This window comes from Cynocephalus volans, chromosome 11, assembly GCF_027409185.1.
Source record: "Cynocephalus volans isolate mCynVol1 chromosome 11, mCynVol1.pri, whole genome shotgun sequence".
Lineage (NCBI taxonomy): Eukaryota > Metazoa > Chordata > Mammalia > Dermoptera > Cynocephalidae > Cynocephalus > Cynocephalus volans.
In genome coordinates, this window is record NC_084470.1 from 18027430 (window position 1) to 18039812 (window position 12383).

The 12383-nt window shown below is 33.4% G+C and overlaps 1 protein-coding gene across 4 annotated transcripts in view; it reads right to left on the reverse strand.

Annotated features, from left to right (window-relative positions):
- Positions 1 to 12383, reverse strand: part of RASA2 (RAS p21 protein activator 2) — a 111341-nt gene that overhangs the window by 69176 nt on the left and 29782 nt on the right. For 3 of the 4 annotated variants that reach the window (XM_063114534.1, XM_063114533.1, XM_063114535.1), the window contains exon 4: positions 4589 to 4683. In XM_063114534.1, coding sequence (XP_062970604.1) covers positions 4589 to 4683 — 95 coding nt within the window. Of the gene's footprint in view, positions 1 to 4588; positions 4684 to 12383 lie in introns of those variants that run through there. The other variant, XM_063114536.1, reaches the window with a different exon arrangement.

Sequence of the window (12383 nt, forward strand, 5' to 3'; positions counted from 1 at the left end):
AATAACTTATGGCATAATCTAGAAATTCAAGATAAGCTTGTTGGTAAAGACTTATTAACTAAGTAATTGTATCAAGAGGACCTGATTGACAGTACATCTAGATTTACTGCTTGTACAAGTTGTGTGAGACACACTTAATTAATGAGAGCAGCAACTACTCCATATGGCAGATTTGGTTTAATCAGTCTTATGTAAAGTATGCTCTTTATCACAGTACCTAAGAAATAAAGGAAAAAATACTTAAAGTTTCTTGCAAGTTCCATGACCTAACAGCTAATAGCATGGCTGCAGATCACTGAAGTCAAAAGAGTATTTACAGAAGAAGGCACCAGCACAATCCATACTGACTTCACCTATGTGGCAAAGAATATGGAGACAGAATACCAAGTGAAGTAGGATGATAACCAGAACTGTAAGCAGGACCAGAAACTAAGATAGAAAATATTTCAAAATGGAAGGAATGGTCACCAGTATCAAAAGCTGCTAAAAAGTCAAGTAAGAGGAGAACTGAAAAATGTCTAGTAGACTTAGTGACACAATGTTCTTGGTAACAAGAGTCATTTGTGTTCTTTCTCTGACCCACTGTGAAGTCTGAAGGCAGATTAGAGTGGGTTGAGAAGAGAATGGCTCAACCCACACGGAAAAATCGCAAAAGGTAGAATCAAGCCAAAAAATAAAATGAATTTTTTAAAAGGGAGAATAACACACTCATAAAATATTACTAATGATATTTTGAACTTCTGAAAAGAAAACTGAAAATAATTATTATTAACAACAATAACAAAGCATCAAGAAGACAATTCAAGGTAAGAGTTTATTGCACTTATTTTTTCAACTGTTTTGGCATAAAACACATTTACTACTATTGATATTTTTTCTTTTGAGGGCTTAATTATGTTTCTGCATTTTACTTTCCTGGAACTTCAAGAGCAAAGGAAACCCCTTATACTGAAGTTCTTACTTCATAGATAAAGATCCTCAGACAATAACAGGTTAGCAACTACATGGGTTCAAAGGCCAATTAGTGGTAGAGCTAGGAAATCAAACATCTTTCCCTCTGAGGGAGAAATGCCAATCATTTCCTCCTTTAGGGAACATGTCTACCCAAAGGTCCAAAATGGACTATCCTACTGTGACTTTTCCTCCAATCACATCAAATTAGATTGCAGTGGACATCTGACTCAAGTTTGGCCAAATTCTCTCTATAAATTGTGGCAGATAACTAAGTCAGATCTTAGACGGCAAGGAGGCTGTCTGGTTACACAGACTCAAAGACTGCCATGGCATTTTTTGAGACTGGAGAAGATTTACAGAGAGAAGCAAAAGAAGAGACATACGACTCATCAGACATACAAAAAGAATACAACGAAATCTCATCATTAAGTGGTGTTTTTTTCTTTCCTTTTAATTTGGAAAGCCAGTAGTTATTAAAATGAAAGAGAAAGACAGAGAGAAAACATTAACTATTCACTTTGCAGACCAGCCCATGGCTCACTCAGGAGAGTGTGGTGTTCATAACACCAAGGCCACAGGTTCGGATCCCATATAGGAATGGCCGGTTAGCTCACTGGGTGAGCATGGTGCTGACAACATCAAGTCAAGGGTTAAGATCCCCTTACCGGTCATCTTTTAAAAAAAACCAAAAAACAAAAATCTATTCACTTTGCAAAATAAAAGGGAAAGAAAAAAACCCTAAACAGTGAGTACTCAATTATACTCATTGAGCACAGTGATCATACAAGTAGGAAGAAACGAACCAGTGAGTCTCAGTTCCCATGTGCCTCTTGCAGTATCTACTGCTGTACTGCAGTTGAAAGATATAGTATATATTTTTCATTCACCATGACTCCAAACACAAGCCAATTATTTTATGTGGCAGTCAACCAAAACCAACCACTCTATACTTTAGTGTACTTGATGAGAAATTAAAATATTTTCAAAAATAATTTTAACTTACATGAATTTTATCTACTCTATTGTCCCTAACCTCCACTTAAGATGCAGCTCCTCTCCAAATACGTGACAACTTTCTAGCTCACACTGACCATGTAAAGTTCTTATAATTACATTCCAAGAAGCTCTCTAAGAACTTTCTAATGCCCCCTCACCTTTTTTTTTTTGAGCTAATTTGTGTAGGCTTCTGTTCCTTCTACACAGGTGCTACTAAAGTGAACCTCCTAATCTACTGAAGGCTTTTTATGACTAACAATATAGAATAGTGAAAGGTAGTAAAGCACTGTCATTAGGGATTTTAGAATCAGACAAATCTCTGTTGGAATCACAGCTCCACCTAGAAGTTCTGTGACTTTGTAAAAGTCATTTAACCTCTGTGAGTCCCATTTGCCTTATTTCTAAAATGGAGATAATACTACTACCTACCTCATAATGCTATTCTGAAGATTAAATTAGATAACGTACATTAAGTACTTAGTACTGTTCTTGGTAAATACTGTTATAATTATTAACAGTAATTATTAGATTGAGTTTCTGCTGAATTCAATTTGTCTCACAGCTTTCTCCAATTGCCCTATCAACAGCTCTTATTTCTTGTAATATTTTTGTAAAATTTTATAAAGTTTATGCAGGTGAAAAAATTTATTAACAAAGTAGGATCTGTATGAACCATGTGCTGCTTTTCTATCTTTTCTAGACTCACAAAGTTAATTCAGTATTCCCAGATGAGTTCTGGAGTCAGACAACAATACTCCCAATGACACCATATTAACTTGAAGTGTTACCCCTCTCCCCATTAAAGTACACTTCCTTCTAAAATTTATTTTAAAGAGTGGGTAAACCTTACTAATTAAATATCATTTAAGACAAAAGAGCTATAAAGATTAATAACTCACGGTCATGAAAATAACATAGCAAATTTTAAAACGTCAGTATTATATCTAATAGGTAAATGCTGCTTCCAGTATTTTCATGTTTCAGAGATGAGTTTTATATATACCATGAACTAAAAGCCTATGTCCCAGTATTAATCTCTAATACCATCTCCAAGAATTATATAAAAAGTATTGTAAATAGATTTCTGATTTTTGACAGCTGGAGTCCTTAAATCCTTTAGCAAATTTACACTGGTTATAAGAAGAATGCACTTAATAAACTACATCTTAAAATAATCCTTAAATTTCATTTCAGACCAAATTTTCAAAGCCTTTTCTTATCTTGCCTTTTGTTAAAACTATTAAAAAGAAAAACTGGTACTTTAAAACTTTCATATCTGCCTTTTGGTAAAGGTGTGTTAAGGAAACAGCTACCGGATCAACTGATGGCAAACATAACATTTTATACCTGCATAGCAACTAGCAGCTTTTAAAATGCTCTTAAAGATATTTCACTTAATTCTTACAACTGTATGAGTCAAACATGGCAACTTTTATTCCTATTTTATAGAAATGAAATTCAAGGACATTAAAGAAACCACACACAAAAACTAGGACCTAAATTTTCTGACTTCTAATTTAAACCCTTTCCACTTCCTCACAATGCCTCTCACCTGGATCATTTACAATACTGTATAATTGGGATCTGAATAATAGTTATCATTAAACGGAAAGAAAAGAATATTAAAATGGGATAAAGTGGATAAAACAGAAAAAGTATTAGTTATATTTTGTATTTAAGAAGGGGTTTTGGTTTACAAATAATTTTTGAGAATTAAGAATTAAGAACCAAAAAGAACGCGTGAGAGGAGACACAGGAACTTTATTTGCAAATTATCTGTGGATGTGTATGCAGTATTTTTTTCTTGTCTTAAACTTCTGTTTGAGTCACAGTAGCAAATTATAACTTCTTTTAGAGAGGAAGAATCCTGCTTGCAGTTATGCCCTCGGGAAATGGTTTCACAATCCTTTCCATATTTTATAAATAAATAGGGTTAAAAAAAATTCCCTTTAGATAGAAATAACGATTTCTAAGAGCAACTCAGGCTTTCTCAAAACAAACAGAAACTTCAGCTATGTGGCTAAATATCACATCTTTACTCACAGAGAATCTGCAAAAGGCCTCTTATTTTGGCAAGAGGAAAGAGGAGATTAAAAATAATAATAATACCCTTTCAAATAAAAAGACAGGTGAACAACATGAAGGGTGAACGTGGGAATGAAGCCCTCTGTATGATGGATTCAGGCATGGTTTGAATGAATAACATTTTCCCAAGTTTAGCTTATTAGAGAGTAAACAGAGCACCCTGATCAGAACAGATGAAATCACAGATTTACAGGGATTCTTCTCAGAGTTAATAAAACATATATTTTTCTGTTAAAACATTTTCCTCTCTAAAAAATATTAACAATTTGCTACTGTGACTGAAACAGAAGAACTAAGGCAGGAAAAAAAATGTTCTTCCTAATATATTCTATCCAAACTCACACACATGCATATGCACACACATTATTCTTAAATTCACATGACAAAGTTATTTCCTTCCAGTTCTGTATTACCCAAAGGTCTATAATATTTGGTACCAGAATTTAAAATAAGGTATAATAAGTTCTATCTACATGAACTAGTATAATTAGTTCATTTTTACTCATTTTTTGTGTGTGACAATCTCTTGCATTACTTAAGCCTTAATATTTACCTGAACCTCTGAATTGGAGTCAACAGGCTGTAATGAATACCAAGTTTCTTTGCCACTGTGGTTACACAAGTCTTCTTTTTTGATGGCTACTTTTCCTACAAAAAATAAAGTAAAACAATATGAGAAAACATATTTTGTATGAGTCTAAGTCTCAGTGGCACTGATATACTTTGTAGAAAATATTTTTAAATAATTTGTACCTACTGACAAAAAATCCATTTTTACAAGGCATTTTTCTATATTCTAAAGATTGAAAAAGTATCTCATTTCCCCTTGCCCCTTGGCAGACCCTTCTCTGGGTCATTTTGAATCAGGGTATTAGACAAAAACTCAGTTGTATTTACATGCAGCTGCAATTTTTAGTACTTATTCAGATTTCATGTCTTAATCCAGAACACAGTCAGTGTAAAAAGCAATGTACAATGGTAGTGCAAACTAATCTTCCCAATTCTTTAACAGTATGAATAACCATATGTTTTGGTAAATTTTGAGGAGCTACACGCATTTAGAAAGAGTGTATAAGTTCCAATTAAGAGACAAGGAAAAACAGTATCATACATTATTAATAAACGTGAAAACTGACTTGAAAATTATGGAAAATTAGAACAATTTTATTACTAAAAATTTGCTTTTATCAAAACATTGCCAACACTGATTATGTTGGTTCCTTGCAAACAAAAATTCAGGCAAATCCCTAAAGAGTATCTACCTCTCAGAGAAAGATACAGTACAATGAACAAAGTAGCATGAGAGGAAGAAACAGAAATGTTATTATAATGAAGTATTTGCCATGTTGGTACAAAGCATTTCCTTCCTCAATTCATGTTTTAAGAAGCAGACAGAGTTTTGATGTGACTGACAATTTATTCCAAGATTCTACACAAAAGCTCAAAGGACATATAGTAAAGTTACAAGTTGCTCACTTTCTTTTCGTCAAATAAGAGTTTTCATTTTAAGTGTCCTAATTATACTTTATATCTTTTCACGATGGTGTTTTAGTTCAACATGTGAAAACTTAAAGAAAACTGTAAAGAAATTTTTCTGTCAAGATATGCTCTTGTGTATCAAGCGAAAAGGAAAGGAATAATAGGAAAACAAACACAAAAAAAACTAGGCCTAAATTTTTATTCTGGAATTAGACAGTGGTGATGGTTGCACAATTCCGTGAATATAACTAAAAACCACTTCATCATACACTTTTTTTCCATTTAAAAAATATTTTATTTGAAATCATTTTGAACCTAGAGAAAAGTTGCATGAACAGTACACAAAACTTCCATATTCTCTACCCAGATTCCCTAATTGTTAACATTTTACATGTCTCTCTCTCTCTCTCTAATGTATATGATTCTTTTTCGGAACTACTGAAGAAAAAGTTGTAAACATGATGTATACTTTAAAAGAATGAATTTTGGTATGTGAATTACATCTTAATAAAGCTATTATTTAAAAAATTTAACCATATTACAGTTTTTAATAAGCTTACTTTCCCATTTATGACCTGGAATTCAAACTTATAAAGATCACCTACATATGTGTAATTTTAAAGAAAATATTAAAACACATAGCTATATTTTTATTATAGAGTGGCAACTGTACTAATATAACTAAAATGACACATTGAAAATTCATTAACTGTATTTAATACATGAAGTTTAAAACATGTAAAATTTAAAAATTAATAAAATGACCCTTAACAACAGGTATGAATTTTCTCAACTTTCTTTTCAATATTTTGGATAAAATCTAATGTGAAGATCAAAATCTTCGTGTGAATATATTAGCATTTATAATTGATTCAAATCAATTATATTATTTTAGTTCCTTTTGGTCAAATTTATAATAAAAAGGATGGGGAAACATAAATACTTTTAGTACTGAATATACAGATTAAAAGCCAAGAACAGAATTCAGGCACTGACTAGAACACCAAATATCCTTATACTGCTGAAGGAGTTTAGGGTTAAGAGACAAATCATACAAAGAATATGTTTTACCAATGAATTATATCAAATTCCTGGCAAATCAATATAATCTCAGGAATGGCTTGGAACACAAAATTATGACAAAGTAGTTAATATTGTGTGGTACAAATGATTGTAACCGTCAAAATTCTATCAAATATTTCCAATTACCATTGATTCCACATAAGATATAAATAAAATACTAAGGCAACGCATAACAACTTGATACTTAAAAAATAAATAATGTATGTACATATAGAACATCCTATAGGGGAAATTTTAACCTTCTTGGAACCACCCCCCTCTCTTTAAGAATTTTTGTAGCTATGTGTCTTTTCTGTGCTCTCCCCAGAAAAAGTCTAAACATAATGGCACGCTTTAATTGTGATATAATTTCCAGGTTCCTCCAATAATGCTTCTAAAAACTAGAGTAGAAACTTACCTGTCCTGTTTATCACTCAACTCAGATCACTGGAAATACATCTTCTCTATCATAGGTGCCTTCCCAAAAGAGAATCCTCTCTTAGCCTCACAGGTTTAAAAAAAAAAAAAAAAAAAAGTTCCGGAAGCAAGGCTCCTCTTCCTCCTAGTCCATATTTTGTGATCATGATACTCATTGTCCCTAAAGAGTTGAATGGTTCTTGTCCTATGAGACGGAAACCCTTCTCTGACTAGGGGCATAAATAAGCCATTTGTAAGTTGAGAAGAACTAGCAATTTTATTGCCAGCTCTTATTCCTATATTCCTTTTTAAGATATCAGTTTCTGATATGTAAAGATTTAGTTGCATGAGGCTAGCTGGCCTGAAGAAGCGGAGAAGAAAGAGCACATGATCTGAAGAAGCCAGAAAAACTGTTAATAAAAATAACAAATAAAAACATCTGAAGTCATTATGTAGTAGGATACGTACAACATGTCTAGCAATTTATTAGGCAATATAAAATACTAAAAAAAAATATATATGTCATCAGCCATAGGGAATAAAACAGGGCAGGGGTGGGGGGAAGAGAGAGAGAGAATAAAAGACAAAAAACAGTGAGAGGGTGAATGGGAAGGAAGTGGGGTAAATGGGGAGGGAGAAGTTAGGGTCAGGGAAGGGAAGAATGAACTGAAATATAAATGAAGAACTTACAGAATATCTACCAGATAGTAGACATTCTTACATATTTTCTTAAAATTCTTATTTAATCTTCCTAACAATCTTGGAGGTAGAGAGCATAATCATCATCTTACAGATGAGGAAAGCTATTTAAAAATCCTGCCCATTAACAAGCACTGAAGTCAGATATCCAAACCAAGGTATGTCTGTTCATGTTCCTTCCAACACAGACACTAATTCCACAGCCTAGTGTCAATTCTATTATTTATTAGCTGTGTAATTTTGAGGAAATTATTTGAACTCACTACATCTGATTTGCCTCCTGTGCATCAGAAATAACTTTTAGCTCTAATGATCTTAAAAACCCATTCTGTGCCTCTAATGGTCCCACAGATTGTTTTAGGTTAGTGTTTTCTATTTTAAACAAAGTTAACTCATTATTTCACCATGAAATCACCAACATCAAAATAATTACCCCAAAACAAACTTCCCAATAAATCATTTAATGGCACTATTTCTTTTCCCCACTGTCCTGACAAACTCATAGACAGAGCTTAAAATCAAACATACACACACCAGATGCAGTATTAGTCCCTTAAAATCAGACGAGAGGAAACATAAAAAGAAATGAAGGAACTGTGGGCACAGAAATCACTTTTGTTGGTCTCTTAAGTAAAAAAAGTATTCTTAGCTTTCCAATACCACTTTTAAGCAGTATTGCCTTGCCATCAAACACTGTACTGTGTTGTCCTTGGGCCCCATTTTTAGATATAATATATTCTTAGAAATTTCAACCTGATACAGATCACCAAGTGGCAAAATTCTGATAGTTCTGTTTCTACTTGGGCACTAATAGAAATGGCTGAAAGATAAAAGTAGTGACAAGCATGATTGCCTACACAAGATGAAACAGGACCAGAAGACTGAACAAATTCTGGGAGACAGTCAACAACAGAGCCAATGGCAGAACTTAGAAGCCTTGTGTTTGGAGATTTAGGTGAGTGCATTTTGGTATCTGTGGTAGACTAATATATTAATGGCCTCTAGTAAATCACACTTCCTCATATCTATGCCCTTGTTGTTGTTGCCTCCAGAACTGACTCTGGGTTTAGTGATGTGACTTGCTTTTGCCAATGAAACATCAGCAAATGTGATGCAAGTAGAGGCTTTTAATAAGCACCTGTGCAGTAGGGCTTGACCTCTTGGAACCCTGAGACCATATGGAGAGGAAGGTCCAGCTAACAGCCAGAACCAACTATCAGACATCTGAGTCAGACCATCCAGCCCCAATCTTCCAGATAACTGCACATTAGTGACCCCAGGTGAAACCAGCAGAACGATCACCCAGTTGAGCTCAGCCCAAACTGATAATGCTATGCTAAATATTGGGGTGGTTTGTTATGTAGCTATAGATACCTGATACAGTCTCTATGTGAAAAGACACCAAAGTGTAGTCATAACCAATTTCTAACAAGTACATCTGACTTAAGAACTAAATGGCAGCAGAAATTACAATTCAGAGTTGGAAAGAACCTTAGCTACGTTAAACCCAGCCTTATCTTATAGATAAATGAGGCCTAAGAAAGTAAAGTTACTTGTTAAATGTCACAGAGATAGTGATAGAGTGATGACTAGAATTCAGGTCTCCAATATCCTAGTGAAATCCTCTTTTCTGTATATATTTCTGAACCAATGGGAAAGAGAAAAAAAAAAAAACTGCCAAAGTCTGCTAAGATAGCCATAGTTTACTTGTTTGAATTCTAGATTCCTTTGAAAAAGAAAATAACTAGAAAATACATATTTGGAGGTAAAATACTTATGTTTTAATTTCAATATTATTAGAATCCTCACTGGAAATGAAAATATATTCTTAAAGTTTTTCTCATCTCTTTTCTCTCTTTTTAAGAAAAGATGACACTATACTTAAGGAAAATATATCGCAGTAAAAAACACCTTAACTTTTCAATTTCTTATGGATTTTTAATTAATGCATAATCCAGTTTTTGCACTAATTGTTCCCATCATATAAAGATGCCTAATATGAAGAATTATACCCCATATTGATAACAATTATTACCTCTGGAAAGGGGAATGGTTGGGGAGAATAGTCAAGAGTGATTTAGCATTATATATAATGCCATAATTTAAAATTTCTTTACAAAAGGTAAAATAATCATACACTATTTATATAATTAAAAATAAAAACAAGCTCTTAGAGCCATACTAGACTACCACACATTCTCAGATCTTAAGTTTAAAAGAGGGTTCCCTCAACTCTAGGTCAAATTTCATTTCCAGAAAATGCTATGTCACTGTTTAATCTACAATGGGGCAACTCAGAGTTATAAAATAACTGAGAAAACCCAATTTCCAATAGCTCGAGATTTAAAAAAACAAAAACAACTTTATAAGTTAATGACAAAAGAAATGTTAAACTACAAAAATGTTAAAAACTTATGAGTAAATAAAAACCTCATGACCATTTATAACCTTAAAGAGTACTTTACTGCTTTTACTTTAATAACAGTTTCTACATATAAAAGGAAAAAAAATTTCCCACTAAATGTATAAATTTTATCCCTTGATAAGAATAAACTTATTTAAGAAAAAATTCCTCACACCAACAGTTACAGCTTTCTGATACCACTCTGTAACAAACTGATTTTTACTGAAAATTATTTTACTTAAAACTTATTTTTATTTTAAAAACAAACAGAAAACAAAGGCAACTATTGGAAATCATAATTACAAACCTCAACCAAAAGCCTTTTCAAGAGACACTATATGAAGACTATAATATTATGTGTAAAGGGACAATGAAAATTACTAAACATTTCTTAACACGATATCATAGTGGTCAATGTTATGCACTCTCAAGGGTTCCTAAAAACCAACCACTCTCTATTCAGTCCTTATCCTATTCTTACCTCTCTCTAGTTGTTGACATTAAAAGATCTCCTTGCCTTCTGTGATATTAATCTCTCCTCTCTTCCTTTCTTCCTGATATGGCTTATCAATCTTCACTGAAGCCTCTCTGACCACCTCCCCCACCACCCCCATCTGTTCTCAGGTAATTTCATTCATTCCAACACAGGCTTCAAGTATCACTTAATGCTAATGACTCTCAAATCTACATCTCCAGCTCTTCTTTTTCTAAATTTCAGATCTACATTTCCAACTGTCAACCAACATGTCCACCAAGATGTTCCCCAGGTGATACAAGTTTAACTTGTTTGAAACCAAAGTCATGCTCTCCCTGTCTCAACCCTCATTCAAAACTGAATGTTCCAGCTGTGTTCCTTATTTCAGTTATGACAGCCATAGAAACAGCAAGACCATTTTTAACTCTTGCCGTTCTCATGTCCTCTTTACCCCCTTGGTCCCTAAATCCCATTTGAAACCCCTGAAGTACATTCCCTCATCTGCATTTCCACCTCCACAACCCTATTCATCATATTTGATAATAGCCTCCTTGTTGGTCTACCAGCCTCTAAATCAACAACTCCTATTGTCTACAACAGTAAATCACAACTTCCAAATTACTCGATGTACACAGATTACATATTTTAAGTATAATACATATGTGTATGTATGAGTACATGTATAGTTATATATACTTACATATATTTTTAAAAGGTTCAAAACCACTGTCTATGGGATAAAGTTCAAATTCCTTAGCTTTTAGAATTTGAAATGATTTTGAGTCAATTACAGCTTAGACCCAGGTTATACTCCCAGTTTCTTTTGCTATCACCTTCCTCCTAAGCAATTTATACACTCCAGCAGATACACCACAATTATAAGATTCACTTTTTCCCCTCTGCCAATCCCTATATCACTTTGAAACTACTGTTCTTTTTCCTGCCTAGGTGGTCTCTGCTAATCCCCCCACCAAACAAAATTAGCTGTTCTCCATTCTATATGTCCCATGTACTTTGTTCATACCTCCAGCACAAACCCTGTTATATTAGTATTGGAGTACAAGTTTGCCCCTCTCATAGCATGGCAGCAACTTGAGTCTTACTCATCTTAAAAGTCTCATCCTTTGTATGTCACACAGAAGTGCTTGGTAAATGTTTGTTTAATTGAATTGAAGATGGAGCCTCAGGGTGATCCATGATTAAGGGTTTGCTAGAAAAAGAGGAGCCTGCATATAAGTAAAAAAGTAGTCGGAGGAAAGACATCTAAGAAAATACAACACCATTAAAATGCCTTTCCTTGGCTTTCATTAAGTTGAATAAGTGATCAAAAGAGTCAAATGTGACACAGAGGCAGATGGGGATTAAAAACTAAGAAAATGCCTTTTGGGAGAGAGAATAAGTATTTGGTACATATACAGCTGACAAAAGTTAACATACAGAATACTTAAGAATAATTAAAGATAGCACTCCAACCAAAAGAAAAATGGGCAAAAGAATAAACAATTCATAGAAGAAAAATGTAAAAGACCAATAAAGGTATGAAAAATTCCTCAAATTCCCTGAAAGTGAAAAAACACAAATTAAAATAATTAAATATTTAATTTCACCTATCCTATTGGAAATTTTTTTTCAACGATAATATCCCGTAATGGTTATGTTCATGCCATTCTTGGGGAAATGTAAATTAGTACAATACTTCTGGAGGCCAATGTAGAGATATACAGAAGAAATCTGTAAAATATTTATACCCTTTGACCCAGTATATTCACTTCTAGGAATTTATCCTAAGAAAAAAAGAGATGCAGAAGGGTG